A 22,633-nucleotide genomic window follows, 5' to 3' on the forward strand; every position below is an offset into this window, starting at 1 on the left:
TAAAATAATTGAAACTGTAGAGACAGCTAGAACATTTAGCTGTAGTGAAGTAGAGATAGAAAAGGAGAAAGTAAGAGATTCAGTAGAAAGGGGATAAACTCAATAACAAATGAGATATAGATATATAAAAATTGGGGGCAATTACGTAATGAAATTAAATAATGCAAATTGGTATAGAGGCAAAAAATAATTCGAGAGTGACACAGAGACAGTGTGGCAGGGAATCACAAAGTAAACCATGTAGAGAAAGTTTAAAGTCAAATCTTTAAAACCATTAAAGAGTGAAAACCACTGTACAAGAAAGAGATGAGAAAAGATGGACCCCTGTAGTGTTGAAGTAAAAGTCATTGGAGAGAAATAACTTCTGCCAAGAGGGGTCCATCTCAGTGTGAGTTTTCAGTCGATGGTGTCTGCAGGTACAGGGCACCTGGAGCATTGTCAGAGAGCAACCATCTGGCCCCGGGGCCTCACCTGTTCTCAGCTAATGGAAAAGTCCTGGAGTACATGACTGCTATGCAGGCCTGTCTTCTAAGATCACCATTTACCCCTGGACATTCCCCATTTGGATGTTGTTCAGAAACTGAAGTCTTCCACAAATGAAACCAACCTCTTTCCTGAAACCGGAAACAGCTCCTTCTCCAGGGTTTGCTCTCTCAGTAAGGAGAATAGAAATGTCCCATCTTCTCAAGCCATGAACCTAGAATGTATCCCTGACTGCTCCCTCAATTCTGCATTCACCCCATCAGTCCCCAGTTCTGTCTGTTTTGTCTTCTAAATGTTTCCCACCTTGCCCAGGCAGTCTACATCACTACTCCCTTGAAGATGACAAGCAAGAGGTGTCTATCTTGTCTCATCTTTCCTTTCAGGTGCCATCACATCCATTTAATCCACTTGAGCACAATTGATATTTGAAACATGTAAACCAGATCCTAGTATTTTCCCACTAAAAGTGGTGAGCTTTGTGCCCTAAGGATGAAGTCAGTCACCCTTCCTGTAACTTCCAAGTCCATCCCTGGTTCCCTGCTTATTTCTTCTGCCTCATTGATGGATAGTATAAATATTTTCAGTGTTTACTACATTCTGACCTTTCTTTCACATGATATCCTCTGAAGTTGCTATTCTGTGAATTCAGTGATTGGCCCACTTCACTCTATCCCATTCCGTAACCTGGTTTAATCATACTCTTTCTGGGATGCCTTTCCTGACCCCTATTTTGAGAAAGGGAAGAAGAAGGAAATGAATGAGATGAGGAAAGGCAATAAAAAGCAGTGTCGGGATTACTGGAGAAAAGGAGACAGGATCAGAAAAAGAGACGGAAATACATCAAAACACAGAGAAGCAACTAGGGACACTAGCAGCATGGGAAAAGGGCTGAAACGGAGAAACAGGCAGAGGACAGGGGAAGGGGAAGGAGTAGAAAATCAGGTGTACGGGATGGGTGGATGGTTCTGGGTCTCTGGTGACAGTGACAGGCTCCATGTTAACCAGCTGGTTAAGTGAACCCCCGGGGCCAACCAGGCTGGTGCCTGAGCTCCCTGCGTCTGCACTGTGGGTTCCTGCCATGCCTCCCCCCTGGCCATATATGAGACCTCTGAGAGATTTCATTCCTTTCCACAGAGAGAAGCGATGAATGTTTGGAAGTGTGTGATGAAGGAGAAGCACAGGAAGTTGGGCTCTCACCCCAAAGAGCTGGGGCAGGTAAGGAAAGGGAGGAGATTTCAAGCCCTGGGCTGCAAGGGTTTTGTGAGGTTGAATCCAGAGCTGGGTTTTTCTTCATGGATTTTTCTCTGAGCATACTGTAGAAGGAATATTCCAGTTAATCTTGAGGTCCCTGTATCTATACTTGGGCCTTTTGGAAAATGCAGGGAGTCTTTATAAAGTCTATATTTAAGTGAATGGGCGTTCTTGTTGGAATGTATATGTAGTAACAGGCCAGGGTCAGACAATATCTTGTCTCCTTCATACACTCATGTAACTTACACTAAAGACTTAAATCCAACTCATGCTTACTCCTCATCTTCTACAGAGAATAAGGGCAAAGAATCAACCTAGTGGTGGATAATATTGTTATTTTATTACATTCTTAGAAAGGCCTCAAAAGAAACACAGTACTTATATCTTATTTACAAAATAAAAGATGGATCACTCATTCTAGGCCTAAATAATATTTTTTAAAGATATTCTTGTGATAAAGTCTATATCACACCAAAGGAGTCATTTTAACTATTTTTAAGTGTGCAGCCATCAACCATTGAGTATTTCCAAAACAGTTTCATCATCCAAAACAGAAATTCTGTAGCCATCAAACATACTCCTGCTCTCAGTCCCTGGTAACCTGCAATCTAATTTCTGTCTAGGTATTTCAAATAAGTGGAAGCATACAATATTTGTAATTTTGTGTTGGGCTTATTTCACTTATCAAAATGTTTTCAAGGTTTATCACATATTATATATCAGTATACCTCATTGCTTGCAATGACAGCAAAATATTCTTTTTTTGTGTATATACCACATTTTGTTTATCCATTCATCAGGTGACGGACACTTCAGTTTTTTCCATCTTTTGACTGTTGTGAATAATGCTGCTATTGACATCGGTGTGCAAGTGCCTGCTTTCAATGCTTTGGGGTCTATAACTAGAAATGGAATTGCTAAGCCATATGGTTATTCTGGTTTTTTTTTTTTACAGTGGCTGCACCATTTTACAATCCCACCAGCAATTTATAAATGATCCAATTTCTCTGCATCCTCATCAACACATATTTTCCATTTTAAAATTATTAGCCATCCTAGTAGATTTAAATACCTTCTTTGGAGAATAATGCTTTTTAAAGATTTTATTGTGGTAAAGGATATGTCATATAAAAATTGCCATGTGACCATTTTTAAGGGTGGCATTCGTTACATCCATAGTGTTGTGTGTCCATCAACCATCATCTATTTCCAAAACGTTTTCGTCATCCCAAAGTGACACTGTATACCCATTAAGCAATAATTCCCTATTTCCCCTTCCAAATTATAGTTTTGAGGGCTTTTATTCATCAAATTATTGGATTATGGTGTCTGCTTTCAAAGTATTTTAATAAATAATATCTCCTCTAACCCTTACCAAACCTCAAGACAGAGACAGGCAAACTAGCATAATCTCTAATTTATAGATGAGGAAGTAAAGGTCAAAAATGTTTATAGGTTTTTGACAAAGTCAAATTGTAAAGCAAGAGCAGGAAGTGTGGGTGTCTCACTGCAGGGGATGGTTTTGTGAGTCAGGCTATGGGGTCCAGTATGGTCACATGGAGAGAATTCAAAGTGGAGTTCAGGGGAGCCTTCTGATCCCCAGGGGTGTGGACCAGAGCCTCATGGTAGGACACTTACAGGGGAAATAGCATAAAGGTATCACTGATGAAGCAAAAGTCTGAAAAGCAACGGCACAGGAAGAAGTCAGGGAGAGAGCAGCCTGGATTGTCAAAGAGATGCACAAAAAACACCCTTGTGGCATGGAAACAGAAACTTTCAGAGACTGCCCATAGATAGGAAAGAAGACCGAAGCACCCTCTTGCACATGGAACATTTTTCTGTAGTAGATTTTCAGACTAAGGTGTCCCTGGGTGTCAGACTGGCGCTGGTAACCTACCCAGACAGTAATAATCCTCTCCTCCAGTAGTCTTGCTGCTCTCACGTATCCTAACAATGCTCAAATGCATGTCTGCAACAAACCAGTCTCTTAAGGTCATTTACCCAAGTGCCCAAAGACATTTAAGCAAGGATTATTTCAGGAACATCAAACTAAACACATGTAAAACTTAAGCCAACATCTTCTTCCCTGAAACTAGAAACTTTTCTCCATTTCTCATTTTCTCACTAGGACTCAAACCAGAAACAGGATTGATCCATGACTCCTTCCTTCTTTTCAACCACAGACTCCATCAGTCACAAGTTCTGTTGATTCTGCCTTCAGAGTATATCCCACCTGTCCATTTCTCTCAATGTCCAAGGAAAAACTCTAAATCAGATCTCTATTCCTTCTTTCTTGGGAAAGAATAATAACATTCATTTTCTTCTTCCTTTGTTCCAGCTCCCAAAATACTGATTCTTTCTAAAGAAAATCAGATCACATTATTTTTCCACTTAAACGCAATTATTTTGTTTCTCTAAAGATTAAATCGTGTTTTCTTTCCATGGGTTCCAAAGTTCCCCACCATTGGCTACCTGTCTATCTGTTCAGCTCTTCACTTTCCTCTCATCCTTTTACTCTCAAGTTGGTATAGACCTTTCCAGTAGGTTTAATTGTTAGGTCTCTCACGTCTGGCCTTTGATCACTCTTTCCTGTATTCAAGATTATGGTTTTGGCACACTCCCCTGTATCTCATGTCTTCTACTGGTTATATCCTATATAAATTATAATACTCCTGGAATACATTTCTTGACCTCTAGTTCTAGAAAGATATCCAGAAACAAATAGATGAGGAAAATCAGGGATGCAAGAGAAAAAGAAATAAGTAGGAGCAGAGAAGGAGATGAAAACACAAGTCACAGGGAGACACCTGGAGACAAAGGGAGCAAGAAATAGGGGCAGAATGTTCAGAGCAAAGTGGAAAGAGGGAAAAGCAGAGAGCAATCTGAGTATATGGAAAGGGAGTGGGAGAAAGAAAACTTCCCAAGATGGTTTAATTGTTTTCAGTTTCTAATGTTAACTTGTCAATCAGGTGGCCTGTGGGTGGGAACACTAGACACTCAATTGTTCTAGATCCTTCTGTTTCGTCATAATTTTGCTTTTTCTGCCATATTTATCCCTTGGTGGTATACTGAAACCTCTAAAGGACTACACACCTTCTATAGAGGACAGCGATATCTGTAGGGAAACCTGTGATGGAGGAGAACCCCAGGAAGCCTCCAGCTGTCCACCAAGGAATGGATTAGGTAGGGAAGAGGAGCATTCCCAGTCAAATGGAGCTTTGTCCTTTTTTTGTACATTTTCTCAGACCTAAAATATGGAACTTAGAAGAAATAAATTGAAATGGGAACTCTCCGATTAGACTATCTTCAACTTTTGGTAGTATATTTTCAAAGAGCTTTGGAAAGTCAGTGGGCTATAAAGTAGCACAGATAAAATAGCTGAAATAAAAACATGACTGAACAGTCTTCAATCCTCTGAAAATCAGGAACCTGGATATCACAAGCACAGGGGCCACCAGGAAAACCAACTTCTCGTATTTGCTGAGAAACAGTTCAGCTCTCCAAATTTCATCCAGGAAAGCCAACCCAAAGGAGACCCTAGCACCCAACAAATCCCTGTGTGTTTTTTAAAATAAACTCTCAAGGGTAATGGCCTATAAATATAGATGACAGCAAAATAGCTTCCTTGTTGACATGGATGCCACTGAATTTACCATCAGTCCCTTTACATAGAACATCAGATCCCTCAGATGACTAAAGATACTCAGTGGAAACTTCTAACAATCCTAAGTTGTTTTCCATGTCCCAACCTATAATTGTTACTTTGGAACCATTATCTAAGAAACACTCCTTTATTTTCTTTAACAAAGACCCTATAAACTTATTGGGTAGGGGTCTATTCTGCAAATAGAATCACCAGATTAAATGTACTAAATAAGGGCTATTTTAATGCAATTTTACTGCTATATATTCACATACCATATAGTCATCCAAAGTGTACAATCAGTTGTTCACAGGATCATCATAGTCGTGCATTCATCACCACAATTTTTGAACATTTACATTACTCAAAAAAAAAAATAAAAATGAAAGTAAAAAAGAATACCCAAAACATCTCATACCTCTCCTCCCCTCCTATTATTCATTTAAGTTTTATCCCCATTGTTCTACTCATCTGTCCATACACTGGATAAAGGGAGTGTGAGCCAAAAGGTTTTCATAAGCACACAGTCATATGCTATAAAAGGACTATTTTTAGAAGTCCTAGAAAATTCTCCTATACATGATCAAGTTATAGTTGAACAGAACATTAGTAAACCCACACTATGCATGATTCATAATATTGGTTGGAAATTGCTTGGAGTATATACTTTAAGTTTTCTATTGATACACCTTTATTTTGTTTACAATTTGAGTCCTTGTACAGTCTACCCTGAAGGAAAAGAGTGCTGAAATGGGCATCCTATTCTGCTTGCCTTCTCAGGAACATTTTTTGAATTATGCATAACTGGGTTGTTTGAACCCTCTCTTGATATTTGCAACCTTGGTGGCTTTAACCATTTCTCTACCCAAGGGACTAAGAATTAAGTGAACTAGTTAGTACAGATCTAATGGCCAAGGACAGTAAGTATCTAAAATAATCCTAAACTCTGTAGGAAATTTTTGTCTGTCATTTTGAGATTTGAGATATTCCTTAGTAAGAGTCCTAAACTCTGTTCTGGATCCAGGTTTAAATTCAACTTCTATAGATCTGTCTTCCAGATTAACAATTTAACTGAGTATCATGTAATGTAATATTTTTTTTTTTCCTGAGGAAAACCCCAAGGAAAGGGTAACACAAGGAACAGATGAGATATAAGTGGGTGGTGAAGATAAATCTGGGTGGGTTTCAGATTTTAGGTAGGTTTCAGAAGATTTTAGTGGAGATGAATTCTTTTCTTTAACTTTTATCAGAGGGTCTGTGAGTGAGGCTATGTAGATTGAGCATTTCCTTTGGAAGTTACAGCATACCAATTTAAAAATCTGACTATAAAATATTCGTTGTGGTTTTTTTTGCTTTATAGAACTACTATCAAATGCATTATTTTGATGTCAAAAGTTCCCCATTGCAACTCTAAATCATCTACAGTGAAACTTTGCCATTTGTTAAGATAAGTACAAGAATTAGAATTAGAGTAAGAGTAACAGAGGAAGCAGGAATGTGGACAGAAGTGATTGTGGCTTTGGCAAAGACAAGCCCATGACAAACAACAAAGAGACCACTACATTTGGTAATAAGTAAACACATGCTTGCTGTCTTGGACTCATCAATCCAGCAGAGACTAAGGAGGGGTCATCAGATAAATTGCATGATACTAGTAGATTCCAGTTTCATGCTAAACTAAGTGACTTTTTTCAATTGACACACTAAGTTTCCTTATGAAAGTTTAGGGAGGGACCCAATCTAGATAGCCTCGCTCACATTCTCTCTGATAAAAGATAAAGACAAAGTGTGACCAAACATCTTTGCACAAATTGGCTGTTGGTCTAATGTACTCACATCTGTTGGTCTTTGGGGTTGGCTTGGATTGGGGACTTATTGGACCTATGGCTCCATCTGTTTCCTTTGGCCCATTATCTTACAACAATCAAAAAGCTCAGGAAAATCTAGAACAAACAAACACATGAGACAAAACTTTGTACAAACCTGGATCCAGGTTTAAATTCAACTTCTACAGATCTGTCTTCCAGATTAACAATTTAACTGAGTATCATGTAATGTAATAATTTTTTTTCCTGAGGAAAACCCCAAGGAAAGGGTAGCACAAGGAACAGATGAGATATAAGTGGGTGGTGAAGATAAATCTGGGTGAGAATAACTGAAGAATAACTGAAGAAGCAGAAGAATAAGTTCATTAGTGGAAAGAATATTTACTAAAGGCTGCACCTCCAAATAAAAAAAAAATAATTCCTTTTATATCTAATTGCACACATATCTTTAAATAATAAGATAAATTCAGAAACAGGAGCTCAATGAAACAAGTCAGAGCTCAGCTTGTTGTTGAGACATGTTCACTTGGCAGATCAGGAGGACAATCTGAGTTGGGAACAAAAGGCCTATGAATCATGTGTGTTGGTCCAAGAGTCCCATAGAACACTCTTACACAAGGTCTTCAAGATGATCTTGGTGGGAACTCCAATTCTTGAAGGGAGAGGCCTCCATGCAATATCTGCAGGTAGAAGCTGGATTTGTTGTTTGCTAAGCAAGGCACTTGGTGGGAGGAGTCACTGTGTGCATAGAACAGAGTCTCTGAAAAAAAGTAAACTGCTGATTTTATATGGAGTCTTGGGAAGCATGTGGTTCAGGCATTGCAGATTCAGAAGCAGAGATGTTTACAGATAGGCTAGTATTTAGTCATGGAAGTGGGCTTTCTGAGGCTGTGACTGATGGGGAAGTTTTTAGAAGTGTAGTTCTGTTCCTGATTGGCTTTCAGAAATGTGGTTACTGATGTTAGTAGTCATTGACCAATTGTGACAAATTTAAAAGTGGTTCTGATGGTTACTTTTTACTATTTTCAAAAGACAATTAGTCTCTCCTAGAAGAACTTTTTTAAGAGACCTCTTAAGTAGAAATATAAAAAGTAGAGAAAAGGAGAATGAAGTACAAGAGATGGGGAAAGCATGGCTCTCTTGGAGCTCAGATGTGGTTATTGGAACAAGTATATTTTTTCCCAAGGAGCCAGTCACTTTAGCCCAGAATATCAGTATGCAGCTGAGAACAACAGAGAATCTTCCCTGATCACTCTTCTGGGATCCAGGGACAGTAATCTTCTGTTTTTCTTCAATATACTGTGAACCGTAAGATCAAATGAATACAGAAGGAGAATCAGAAGAATTTACTTCCAGCCTGCTATCTGATGTGATTTTAAAAATAATTAAAATAGAAAGAAACAGAGTTCTGATAAAGAGAAAAAGACAAGAGAGGAAAAAAGACAGAGAGACTTAAAGGAAGAGTTGGTGTAGGTAGGGGCAATAAAAGGAAAAGTTTCCACTGGAAGAAATAGGAAAAGGGGTATCAGTAAGGGACAGAAAAATAGATCACTGGTGGAATAAATGAAAATTCTTCATAAATTGGAATTTTGGCCTAACAGCAGAGCTACCAGCACCTGACGTTGAAAAGTGTTCCTGTGTCGTCTGTTTCACAGAAAGTGTTCCAGGAGCCGAAGAAGAAAGGACTGAAAGTAGCCAAGCACCTGGTATGATGGATGAGGCTGCCCGGGGGTCTTGGGCGGGGGGGGGGGCTCAGTGAGGACAGGGAAGATGGTCTAGAGCATCCCAGAATCCCATTCTCTACATTTGCTTTACTTGACCCTTTTGGGAACAGCAAGGAGGCAAGAGATCATTATAAAGTTGTGTTTAACATAATGGGCTCTGTTGATTATATATTGATGATGTAGTAGAAGTATGTTAATAAAAATGGCATTATCTCATTTACTATGTTAGCATATTAATAATAAAGTCTTGGATTCGTACAGTGATTTTCATTCCTGTCACATCCAGTCTTCCATGAAGCCCAAGAAATCCAATCATACTTCTGCTGGTGGATAATTTGTCACAATCTTAGAAATGCCTTCAAAAGATAACTGGTCCTGCTACTTGACTGGCAGGAGGAAAGACTTCAGCTCGACTCTTCGTAAACCAGTACATATTTTTGATGGATGTCCTCCAGCATGTCATTAGTTTTTATAGTGATTTTCTACAAACTTTTGCTCAGAATATTGTACTTAGTCTTTACAAAAATCTTAGGACCTAGGCAGGATAACTTTCTATCCCTGAGGAAACTGGAGGATATAAGTATTTAAAAGTCTATTTCAAAGTCCAACTGAGAAATAAAGCAAGACCCAGAGTCTATCCTGAAGCCTAGGTCTCAATTCAGGGGTTTTCTGATTCTTTAGAAGGAGGAGAGTAGTGATAATCCAAACATTCTTATAAACTCAAGCCTTCTGCAGTATGAGTTGTCCTAAGATTTATAACTTTTATTTATAAATATTGTTTACTTACCACCACCTTTTATTTTTCTAGTTACTGTGGATACTGGAAACAAGTCTACTTTGGGAAAACGTACAAGGAAAAGAAGTAAGAGTGAAAAATAATTTACTTGATTTTGATGTTACAAATAAATGTTTAATACCAAAGTTTCATGATTATTATTATTTCCTATACTGTGTTAGGCATAATGATGGCCCTCCATAGATGTCCATGTCTTCATCCCTGAAAACTCTATTACATTACATGGCAAAAGGGACTTTGCAGATGTTATTAAATTAAGGACTTTGAAATGAGAAGATTATCCTGTATTTAAGTCCTTTGTTTCCTTCTTCTTGAGATTAGATCATTTCTATTGATTTAGCCTTAAGTTCACTAACTCTTCTGTCATCTGCATTGTACTGTTAAACTTGTCCAGTGAACATTTTTATATCTGATATTGTGTTTTTTGGTTCTAGAATTTTCATAAAATTATTTTCTATAGTTTCTATTTATCTGATGAGATATTCTATCATTTTATTTCCTACAAACATATTTTCCTTTATATCTTTCAACTGAGTTATAATACCTACTTTAAAGTCTTGTCTGCTAATTACATTATCTGGGTCATTTCAGGATTTATCTCTGTTGAATGGCTTTTCTTTAAGAATGAGTTATGCTTTCTTGTTCCTTTACTTGTTGAATAATTTTAGAAAGTACCCTGGACATTCTCAATGATATGAAACTCTAGATTCTGGTATGTTCCTCTGAAGAATTATTGAGTTTTCTTTTTAAAGAGGTAGTTAACTTGGCTGAACTCTAACAGCAAATTCAGTGTCCCCTGTGATGAGTGGCAACTCAAATCACAGTTCAGTTCTTTTAGCCTTATTTGGACTATTTGAAGCCTGCCCACCACACACGTGGTTGCAGAATCAGTCAGAGAATTTGGGGCTTTCCTCCTCTAGCTGTCTCCTTTACAGGATTTTGCCCTCACTTTCTAGTAGCTGTGGTTGTCCCAAACTCAGTCTTTGTGTTCCTCAAGTCAGTAAGATTCAATTTCCCACTGGAGTGCTAGTTGCTTCACATGGTATAGGCTGGATTACATAAAAATGGAGACTCACCCAGTGCCATTCTCTTGTTCTGAGTGTTGACTCCTTTCAGTTTGTGCTTGCTTTTGTTTACTCTCAATTGCCTTCAGGTGATTGTTCTTCGTATTTGTCCAGAGTAAAGTTTTGTTATCTGTAGGAGAGTTGGTCTGGTAGCTACTTAGCCATATGGCCATATCGCAAGTGGAATTCCTTTCTGAAAGATTTTGAGAATTTTTTCTTCATACTATGAAGAGTTCAGGTGAAAATTTATTATTTTTTAGTTTTTTCCTGCTCCAGACTTGGAGCATTCTTTCATCTGAGGAACCGTGTCTTCAATTCTGAAAAATTCTGAGCTATGACTTGTCAAGACAAGATCAAGCAATACCTAAGCAGCAGGCAGCAGGAAAGCTGCTGCGCTTGCTTACCCCACTTTCTGTAAATTCAGTTGGTAAGAAAACAGTGAGCCCATGTGGATTTAGGCAGCTTATTGTTCATGGTAGAACAGGCAGCTTGAGATTCATGTTTGCCTCAGTTCTCCTTGCCCTGAGACCCAGGTACAGAGTGGCCCAGGTGGGTGCTGTGGATACAGGTCTGCCTCACATTCGAGGAACCCTGCATTTAGGAATCCTCCATTCTTAAAGGGGGCTGCTGGCAAACCTGCCCAGTATTTGTCCTATTACTTGGGATTTAAGCAAATCTCCTTTGGGGAGAGGAAGGACACTTTCCTATCCTGGAATATTTCTGAGGAGGGAAATATTCTCTATTTTAAACTGATCAGGAAACAAATCTACCCTCTAACCTGGAGGGCTATGTTATCTCTGGCTTCCAAGGCAATTTGCTATTCAAACATCCTTGAGAAGATAGTCCATGGGTGTGTCAAATGCCTTGGAGAATTGCCTCCTGACAAATCCACCTCATGTTTCAGCTTCCGGCAAATTTTCCGATGAATACACCACTCCATCAGCCACTTTGATTAATATTCCCAGTGGGAGTTAGGGCTAAAGCCATCAGATTTGTACCTGCAGCATTCAACAAACTCCCTAAACTATAAAACTTTCCAATCTCTATGACTACCTCTCCTAGTTTCCTGGGGCTGCAAAAACAAATTACCATAAACTGGGTGGTTGAAAGCAACAGAGATTTATTCTCACAGTTCTAGAGGCTGGAAATTTGAAATCAAGTTGTCAGTAGGGCCATGCCCCCTTTGAAGGCTCTAGGAGAAAATCCTTCCTCGCCTCTTCCAGCTTCTGGTGTTGCTGGCAATCCTTGGCATTTCTTGGCTTGTAGATGCGTCACACCAATCTCTGCTTCACTGTCACATGGCCTTAATCAAATATGACCTCATCTTAACTTGATTGTATCTGCAAAGACCCTATTTCCAAATAAACTCACATTCACAAGTACCTGAGGTTGGGACTTCATCTGTGTTTGGGGATCACAGTTCAACCCATGATACATCCCTAAAATGCAAGTCACCACATTTATGCAAGGGAAGTAAGTTAATGTCTGGATTTCACACAAGAAGTATAATCCCATGGGCACACATGGTTCCCCTGGAAAGAAAGTGTTTAAAATTGTTGGGCTCTCCCAAGTGGGACATATATCAGTTAGGGGGCACATGGGCAGTGCCTCCAACATGGCTTCCTGGCCTGCTGGTAAGCCTTAGAGCTCCCAGTTCCATTCATTGCATCTAGCCCATGATTTTGGAGGAATTGCCTCAGGGAAACCTGTCGTCTTTGTCCATCCACCCCGCTAAATGACTGAGCACAAGATGGAGACAACATCTGAAAGCTCTTTCTGCATAGGATGTGAAGAATCTGGAGCCATCCATGCTGTCTCATGGTCAGAGCCAGCTGGTGGGGAATGGCTGACTCAGCAGTCTGAGGACTGTGAGAGCCATACCTTCTGGAGATAGGATCCAGGGGCAGTTCTGGAAGACAAAGTTCATTAATGCTCCTCCTTACCTTGTATCTCTTAGAGTCTAAGGTGTCCTCTCTTCAGCTGCCTGGGGTTTTACTCTCTCTTCCCTGCCACAAAATCTGTGTGTACCATTCCAGTACATCTTTTTTCCAGTCTTCCCCTATTCTCACCCAGGCCTTTCATCAAAGGGTCAGATATAAGAGGCATCAAAGCATTTTCACAAAACATAACCGGAATTAAAATGGGATCCTGTAGGCATGTCAGAGGGTGTGTCAACCAAGCTGGCCTGGGGATGCTGGCAGGGAAAAGAGTGATGCATTACCCCAGGAATGGCGAGAACAGAATCCTGAATTTTCAAAGTGGGTCTGTATAACACCCACAGTCACCCACCACTTTCATCCCAATCATTATCCAGGAAGGAGCCGATGGCTTTCTGGAGACAGCTGCCTTCAGTGGCCAAATGGCCTTACCAAGGTTGTGCACAGGAGGAAATGAGGGGCATGCAATTGCACTATCAGTCTATTGCTGAGGAGCTTTTCTGATAAGAGGCACATCGTTGTCCCACTGAAAATGGTCCAGAAAGCCAGACCCATGTCATAGACACATTTCTAGCACCACAAAGATCTGACCAGAGTCAGCTGACCAGTAATCTGAAGAAGTGTTGATGGTTATGAGGCACCGCCGATATCTCCAAGAGATTCTCGGGGTCTGATGTAGTCAATGGACCAGGAGCAGGCAGGGGCAAAGCCTCTTGTGATGTTTCCCCACCCCCACCTTGAGATAAGCAGGTCAGCTTCTGTCAGGAGTCACAAGTCAGCACGTAGCGGTAGCCTCTGCATCAGACCTGTAACGCCAGGCTCAGTCAGCAGAGAGCAGACCTCTACTTGGGGCATTTCCACAGTTCATGGCCCTAAAGAAGTGTCCTTAATCTGTCTGTCTGCAGTTTTCCATGTGGCGGACCAAGCATCTAGGCCATTGGCAAAAACCCAGTAGTCTAAGTTCTGCCGACTGAGCAGAGCAACTGTGTCCACTTTCAGGTCTGCATAGGTGGCTCTGAGGCCGTAGAGCCAGAGCAGCCCAGCAGACATTGGGTTCAGCTTAGTCAAGCATCAGTGAACAAGGCCCCGGCGTCCAGGGGACCCTCTGCAAATCGAGGGCTCCACTGAGCCAGCAGTTTGCTTCAGGCTGTGAAACAGGAGATGAAGCCGAAATGCCACGGGCCCAGGCCATGCGTTCTTGAACATGTCATTTCCATTGGAAAAGCAGCCTTTTTTGGCCCTTCCTGCCTTGTTGGTCCTGGAGTCTGAGTTGACCCACCCGCAAACAGGAATCTCAGTTGGGAGAGTCACAGAGCCTCCCTCTGGGGATTAAGCATTCAGTTTAGATAAGAACTCAAGAAAAAACTAATAGCTGGTTGTTACTATAACCACAACAAAAACAACGACATCTCATTTCTAATCACTCAGTGCCAAGGGTCTTTACATATTCACAAGAAGTCAAAAATGCAACAACATAAAAAGCCACTATTGTTCCTTAAAGTCATCCAGATACTTCAGGGGTGAATTTAAATATAAGCGAGAGGGTTTGTATTACAACTTCGAGAGTGTAGAGATTATTTAATGAAAACTCTTCACATCAAAGTTGACAGTGTCTCCCAACTTGCAACACAGTATATTATTCATGACTATCTAGCCTCAAGAACCATGCACTCTTGAATTTACATGAAAAACACTTGAAAAGGAAACATATTGATATATAACCACAACAATTGTCAGTTAGTCTAAGACACCAGTAGGGTTTTTTTCCATTATTATTATTTTTTTTTAATTTTCAAAGGAGGTTCATTTCATACAGTCTCCCAAGGTGCATGCAGGGTAAAATATAACTTTATAACCAACTTCTGCATTGGTACACTAGTACTTAAGAATTTTGCCCCATTCTTGTGGATCGAAGTCTAAAAAAATAATTAAAACTACTGATATATAAGGCTTGTAGAGTTGTATTTATAGCTCTAAATGACTAACTTTCTTTCTGTGTTTGAAGAAAAAAAGAAAGGGCATTCCTGGTCAAGAAAAAAAAGGAACGTATATCAAAAAGGTAAGCAGGAAGAGTGAGGTAATCATGCATTTTGAGTTTACTAAGACATGGCGCATTGTGTTCTTGGAAGCCCACAGTCTCCCAAGAGCCAATACGGCTTCATAGCTGCTGAAATTGTTAGCATATAGACAAGGATACTATAACAAAGAGGCCCCAAAATAGCATGGTTTAAACAAATTAGTTTATTTCTCTTACATGTAATAGTCCCCAGGTAAATAATCCAGAGCTAAGAGAGGCTCTGCCATCTTCATATGTGGCTTTCTTTGCTAAGTCCAAGGGAATATTTATTACTTTGTAAAGCTATTCAAAAGCAGGCTAAATGGAAAAAGCAGACTGTGTTATATAATATGTGCATTTGTGGCCATGCTTGTAAATATATGTGTTTGTAAACAAATGCATGTGTGTATATATATTATATATCATGTGCATATACTATACATATATATGTATATATAATATATGCATATGTATTTGTAAAAAATAAGTTTTATATATCTATAAATCAGTATCTATACATATGTATTTATGTATAGAGAGACATATATAGTATATAGAAAAATCACTGGAATTAATTTTAATTGATATAAAACTATATAGAGTTACATTTCATTGTTGGATTATAGGTGATGTTTATATTTTTATTTGTGTCTTTTAAATGTATGTGAGTATATTCAAAATATTAAATATTCAATTTTGTAATAAAATTTGTTATTTAAAAAGCAACATGTGCAAAGAGAAAAGACTAGGAAAATGTTTTTGAACAAGTTTAATTGTGCTTATCTCTAGATGGTTGTATTTCATACGATTTTCAATTTCTAAATTTCCTATAATATATGTCTTCTTTATAATCAGATCCTTTAAATCTTCTTCATGTTAGTAATGGTTTAAGGAATTTCCTTTCTACTAAACTAAACTCATTTTCCAAACTATTGTCAATTTTGAATGAGTAGATCTACATAATGAGATTTTAGAGTCCAATGAAAATAATTAATTTCCACCAATCTGTAGATCTTGTTTTGCCGATTTACATGGCTACTCTGTCTGTGGATGTATACATCCATTTTAGAATTGCTATTTTCAAAATAAGAAATTATTTGAGTTTAATCATTATAACATTTTCTTTGTCTGTGTGTACATAGACAAATTCTAAGGGACTTCTTTCCATAATATAATAATTTTAAAAGTTGATTCTCCCAAAAGTAGGAAAATGCTCTGGACAGTTGCTTGGAGGTTCCCTACCTTTAACTTTCCTGCTTGTCTGAATGTATGATGAAAGAAGGTCCAGAGTTGAACCCAGTTTTCCCTCTCTTGCTTTTGGTCTGATGTGTGAACTGCTATTTTTGACCCTGGGCAGATAAGAACTATGATATAAATGCAAACAATTTACAGCTCTGGCACCAGATGGTTTGCTTTCTGGATTTCATTGCTCTCAGGTTTACTAGTAAGCTTGACTTGCAAAAAATTAAGGAGAATCAATATTCCTAAAACCTAAGCAAATGCTGTATTGACTTGCAGAGCAAAGTAAAACTGACACAAACTTTATCTTACCCCCAATCTTGGCAGGGGCCTTTAAGATTTATTTTCATCTTTCTGTCTGGGACCAAGTGGCCATCAGCTTTGCTGTTCTCCAGGAACAGATGGGAAAATTTAGAGTTGGGCAAACTATTAGGTGAACCATAGGTTTGCTTGGTGGCTTAAAGGTTGGAATTTATATTTTTCTTTATGCTCATACAAGCTTTTGGAAAGTTACATTTACATAGAATTTTTGAAAAGCACTATTATTTACAATGTTCATCTGTGACTGATTTTAACTTTCAATTTTTTCAGAGAAAAGGAAAAGCAGACCTAAATTCCACCATAATTAAATTAATTATTTTCACTGGACTCTAAAATCTCATTATATAGATCTACTCATTCAAAATTGACAATAGTTTGGAAAGCCCCACAGAAAAAAAGCCATCTAAAAGGTAAAGAAGAAAAGATGAATACAATAGTTTCAATAACTAAACATCTAAATTCCTATGCTTTACCCTGTGTTTTTAGTAATAAAGCCATTTCCCTAATTGCTTATTAACTGTATTAACTGTTGAGAAATGTATCAGATTTAGCCAATCAGATTTAGTCTTGTGGAGAAAGAAAGGTGACAATACCACAAACAGGTAACTTGGGGCTGGATCTGCAACCAGACTACAATGCCCAGGGGCCACTGCAGTGCTGCCTCTGCTGAAACAACTTTTGGGGCACAAAATAGCCTGTTGACATATAATGGGTATAACCCATGAGTTATTTAGCTGACCCTCCTCTTGCACAGAAAGTCACAGGTTGCACACCAAGGGTGGCCCAGAGCAGTGTGTTGGGCCTGTTTGACCTCTTCTGCCTCAGTTTCCTCATATGTAAAACAAGAAGGTCAGTTAGCCCAGTTGTCCTTCTCAGCCCATCGTAGTTCTGAGTCTACCTATTGCAAAACTGGTCTCAAGACCATGGACAGCTCTTCCCCCCATGGTGATGAGAAAGGCAGGCCTCTACAATGTTGCTCATCTTCCTGAAATTCATTTAAACACCATTTACCCCTACTTCTGTGGAGTCACGTGCCCAGTCCCTCCCTGTCCTACTTGTGCAACTTGAAAATTATTCTAGAGTTCACTGAGCTCCTCTTTCAGCTACAGAGTAAGCTGATGTGTAAGAGAAATGAAACAGGGAACAAAAATGGAAGGCCTTTACCATCTCTGTTAAGCTACCCCATCATTCTCCGGCTTTCTGCTTACCTAGTTAGTGCTCCACTGGTGAGATACAATTACAATCTCCAACTTTGTCCCTCGCTACCTAACTGCAGTGGAAGTATAGCTGGAAATTTCCCATCAGAACAGTGACAGCAGCTGTATCTTTCATTGTCATGTAAAAATCAGTGTGACCGATGAGACTGGGAGTTGACAGTTTTATTGAAACCTGATTTCTCTGCTAATGAATTCTGCTTTGTGTAATATTTGAAGGGTAGAATTGGAGTAGATATTCTCTAATTATGTATCAAAAATGCCAATAGGAAGAAAGACTTCAAAACTCTAGAAATTTGTGGATTAAGTTTTCCCAAGTACCTCCATGTCTTTATAGGAATGACATCAATAGGGGAGGAGCGCGGCACATATAATCATAGAAAGAGACAGAAGGAAGAAATCTTCTCTTTCAGGTCTAAGAAAGCACAGAAAGAAAAGAGATGAAATTGTGAATGTTCACTCTTCTTCACTTCCTGTGACTTGTGGTGAGGTGAAGGGGATTTTATATAAGAAGAAATTGGAGCGAGGTGGGTTCCATGGTCTTCTTTAATTTGGGACTCCTACCTGAAGGATAGGTGAATATTGTTCAAGGAATTGGGGCCTCCTTTTGACTTGAGCAAAGGAGGAAAAGATTCCTAAGATGAAATTTTTCACATTAAAAAAATTCACACCTCTTAGGTTCTCACCCCCACATGGAAGTGACTGTGGGGTACCTAAAGAGCTGTATTTTCAAGGATAAAGGGAAGCTAAGGGACTTCAATCTATAGATGGAAAATTTTCCATATTCTACTTTGATTCAGACATTCAATCTCTACCTTTATAACCTCCATCCCTTCTGCATCTCACCAACAGGGCAGGGTGATTTACATAGTGACAAGACACAGAAGTTAGAATCAGAGAGCCTGAGTCCCCACCTCAGCTATGCCAAGAGAGACTGTTTCATTCTGAGTAGAGAAGGGGACCTTTCTGAGCCTGAAATTCTTAATCTAAAAAGAGAGATTATAATTAAAAACCTGCCTTTTGGGGGGATGCAAAATGAGACGAAATAGTTTCAGTGGCTGAGAGATTTCAAATGGAGTCGAGAGGTCACTCTGGTGGACGTTCTTATGCACTACATAGATAACACCTCTTAGGTTTTAATGTATTGGAATAGCTAGAAGTAAATACCTGAAACTACCAAACTCCAACCCAGCAGTCTGGACTCCTGGAGACAATTATGTAATAATGTAGCTTACAAGGGGTGACAGTGTGATTGTGAAGACCTTGTGGATCACACTCCCTTTATCTAGTGTATGGATGGATGAGTAGAGAAATGGGGATAAGAACTAAATGACAAATAGGGTGGGATGGGGGAGATGGTTTGGGTGTTCTTTTTCTACTTTTATTTTTTATTCTTATTCTGATTCTTTCTGATGTAAGGAAAATGTTCAGAAATAGATTGTGGTGATGAATCCATAACTATATGATCGTACTGTGAACAGTTGATTGTATACCATGGATGATTGTATGGTATGTGAATATATTTCAATCAAACTGAATTAAAAAAAAAAAACAAAAACCCTGCCTTTTGGTGTACCTGTGAGAACTAATTTACATACCTGATGTGAAATATTTTATGATTATAAAGCTTTGTATGTCTATATAATAGACTTCATCTCAGACCTCACTGAACATGGCATTTTGAACACTAATATAAATGTTTGCCTTATGACTATTTTTAAGTTTTTTTAGATATAATTCATATACCACACAATTCACCTACAGTTCAATGTATTTTTGTAAATTCACAGGGTTTTACAACCATCATTCCAATCTAATGTTAGAACACTGACCCCCCCCCCCACCAAATTAACCTTGTACCCATCTGCAGTCAATTCCCATTCCCACGCTACCCCACACCCCAACCCTAAGCAACCACCAATCTATTTTCTGCTCTATAAATTTGCCATTCTGGACATTTCATATAATTGGGATCATATAATATGTGGTCTTTGGGGGGACTTTCAGACTGGGTTTGGGCCCCAGAAGTCTGAGAAGGGGGTCAGACTCTCTGGCTGTTGATGTTGAGCTCAACTTGGGTGACTCCAGATCCAGTCATGAGAAGCCACAGTCTCAGCTCTGAGGACAAAGACACCTCAAGATCAACTTACCCTGGTCTTACAGGAGCCTCGGTGAAGTGTGTACAGAGCGAGGCTGGAGAGTGGTTCACCGCCAGGGAATTTGAAATCACAGGAGGCCGTGCAAGATGGAAGAATTGGAAGCTGAGTATACGCTGTGCTGGATGGCCCCTGCAGTGGCTGATGGAGGTATTCCAGTGACAAGGGGCAGGAGACATGTCCTTACTTGTTGTATCTTATTAATGTCTCTCTTTCCTCATAAAATATTAATAACTATAGTATCATGCAGCACCACAGTGTTATGAGAAGGGTTTCATTGGAAGGGATGTGGGAGCTTGGTGGAGGGAGAGGTCATTCTGACTTGGGTACATGCAGACAACTGTGTGCACTGAAAGAAAGAGGAATGTCAACAGTCAAACAAGTGGAAAGAAAAAAAATATTTCAGGGAAAGAATGGCATGAAGACTGGAACTTTGATTGGACTAGTCTTTGGGTTTTGGTCGATATGTTGTTCGTGATAAGGCATAAACCATCAGTTGGCATTGTTTGTGGAAGGCTCATAATCGAGACTAGGCAGAATCAGTGAAGTCTTTTGAGTTGGGAATGACATATATAAAAAAATATTTTAGACAGCCATGGGGCCTTGAAATGACTTCACTGTCTTTCTGCACAACAACCCCTAGCTCTCTCCTAATACCCCTGACCAACCTGGCCCCTGTTTATCAATTTCCTGAGCCCATTCACAGAGCACGTCTGATACATTTTCCCACAGCTTTCTGTACATTCTCTTTTCCTCTGCAGTCCCTCTTTGTTCTCAAGTTTGATCAGAGTGTCTGACACCCAGCACTCATTCAGTAGGTCTGTGTAGACTGAATAGGTGATGTAAGAATTCAGGCTGTGGTGGGAATGGAAAAGAGGTGATGGGTATAAAAGAGATTGTGAGGAAAATCCTCTCTGGACTTGGGAAAGAAGTGCAAAGGAAAGGGAAAAATTTCTAAAGATAATTTTCCAGCCACCATTGACTGAAATCCTCAAGAGGAAAAGGTGAGGAGAGGGTAATGGTTTCTCATTTAGACACCTTAGGTTTGAACTGACAGTGGCCAATTCTTAGAAATATTTGGGAGGAAATTGAACATGCCAGACACACAAAAAACTAATGGAGACTAATCACATACTTGGATCTTTTTCTCTTTAAGGAACAATTGCTACCTCTGCCTCGAATTAGTGGGAAAAGAAAGGTGATTATTACATTAATTTCTAAAAGTTGTCATCATATTGCTTATTTTACATGTGCAAAGCTTACTTTATGGTTCCTCAATTGGGTAATTGTTAATAAGCTCCTTTTTTGGGGGCTGGGGGTGGGGGTATGTGTCCTCAGAGTTGCTACTTTGCAATCATGTTGTTTATAAAGCTAGGTCTTCTTTGAATGTTAAATCATTTAAGATGGAGATGATGAGCTTTCATATTAGACCTCATGTGTGTGCTTTAGCAATAGATGCAGATGTCTTAAGGGTGTCAAAGTTGGAAAAGCAAACAAGACTATGGAATACATAAATACATTTCATAAAGAGGTGATATCATCATCTTCAACTTGGCCCCACATTTGGTTTTTATTGTATTGTTTTCTGGCTTTAATGAAATCTGATGGAGCAAACGTTTCCGCATAGACAACAAAAAGCGAATTTCTTTTCTGACATCCTTCACATTGCCTATATTCTTCTAATAAAATGTACATGCAGAATTCCTTTTCAAAGGGAACTTATATGCTCTTTATGAGGATGGTACTACTTGGGAGGAATCTCTTGGGAGACGAATGTATCTTATAGGAGGGGCTGATCTGAAACTTTTACTTTGATGCTACCAAAAGTAGATCCACCAGAGAGGCTGTGCAGACTTCCTTCTATCTGCTACAGTAACAAGGAAGAAGACTATGGAGATACCAAACAGGTTAAGTCTGGTGTAGATTCAGGGAAAGTTGATGGAATAATTCATGTCTTCTATGGTTTTTCCAAGATTAGGCATGAATGAAAACATGATGTTGGGAGGGAAAGAAGGAATATCATTCTTAATAGCTTCAAGTGGAGGTGGCCATCCAAGGCACTTACAGATTTCTAAGACAAGTCACAATAACTGGCTAGTGGGGCCTCATATTCCATTGGGAATTTGAGATCCAGGTCTTTACATTATCAGATTTTATGGTTGGTTTGCACTCTCAGCCACTAGGACATTTCATCCACTGGGTTTCCAAAAAGAAAATTATTATTTGACCTATTCAAGACCGTACATTAAGTACCAGTATCTATCTTTCCCCAGGTCTTAAGAATAACTCAGTCTAGATTATCCAAATAAACTGACCACTTCCAAACAACAGAATCTACCCTTATTGGTGGGAGCAATTTTTGGCAGTAATAAAATGCATTAGCAACAAAAGCAGCTCCCCAAAGTGGTAGATCCCAGGATCCATTACTACCTCCGAGGGTCCTCTTTGCCTTTCAGAGCCTTACTTGCTATTGGAGCCCCTTCTGGAAACTTTAGTGTCACTCTAGGCACAACATCACAGTTTTCCTGCTCACGACCAATCACACATATACCTTCAAGTGATGGCTGACATATTGTGACATGATGTGATGCACTAACCCAGGACAATCATTTATCATATGCTAATATTAAGAGAAGAAAAGTAATCTCTCTTACTAAGTGACACTGTATTCATTTATTCCCTCATTCAACATACATTTATTGAGCACATTCTAAATGCCCAATGGCCATTAAAGAATAATGAAACAATATCTTGACCTCAAGAAATTGTTTCCACTTTGGCTATATAATATGGAAGAATAAATAATGGGGATGGGTTGGGGGGCTTCTACCCCACATCAGAGAGGCAGGCAGAGACACGACCTCTTTTCAGGTCATTGTTCCTTGGATCCCACTGAGTGGTTTGTCTATGGCCAGTCTACCCC

General features: G+C 39.3%; 1 protein-coding gene across 11 annotated transcripts in view; it reads left to right on the plus strand.

The window, feature by feature from the left end:
• The window catches only part of SP140 (SP140 nuclear body protein), a 94,604-nt gene that overhangs the window by 51,919 nt on the left and 20,052 nt on the right, over positions 1-22,633 (plus strand). For 7 of the 11 annotated variants that reach the window (XM_037850645.1, XM_037850636.1, XM_037850640.1 and 4 more), the window contains 7 exons: positions 1,618-1,698; positions 8,805-8,909; positions 9,736-9,789; positions 14,730-14,783; positions 17,968-18,081; positions 19,718-19,860; positions 20,867-20,908. In XM_037850645.1, the coding sequence (XP_037706573.1) occupies positions 1,618-1,698; positions 8,805-8,909; positions 9,736-9,789; positions 14,730-14,783; positions 17,968-18,081; positions 19,718-19,860; positions 20,867-20,908 (593 nt within the window). The remainder of the gene's footprint in view (positions 1-1,617; positions 1,699-8,804; positions 8,910-9,735; positions 9,790-14,729; positions 14,784-17,967; positions 18,082-19,717; positions 19,861-20,866; positions 20,909-22,633) is intronic. The other 4 variants (XM_037850641.1, XM_037850644.1, XM_037850642.1 and 1 more) reach the window with 4 other exon arrangements.

Source organism: Choloepus didactylus, chromosome 9 (genome assembly GCF_015220235.1).
Source record: "Choloepus didactylus isolate mChoDid1 chromosome 9, mChoDid1.pri, whole genome shotgun sequence".
In the NCBI taxonomy this organism is placed as follows: Eukaryota; Metazoa; Chordata; class Mammalia; order Pilosa; family Megalonychidae; genus Choloepus; species Choloepus didactylus.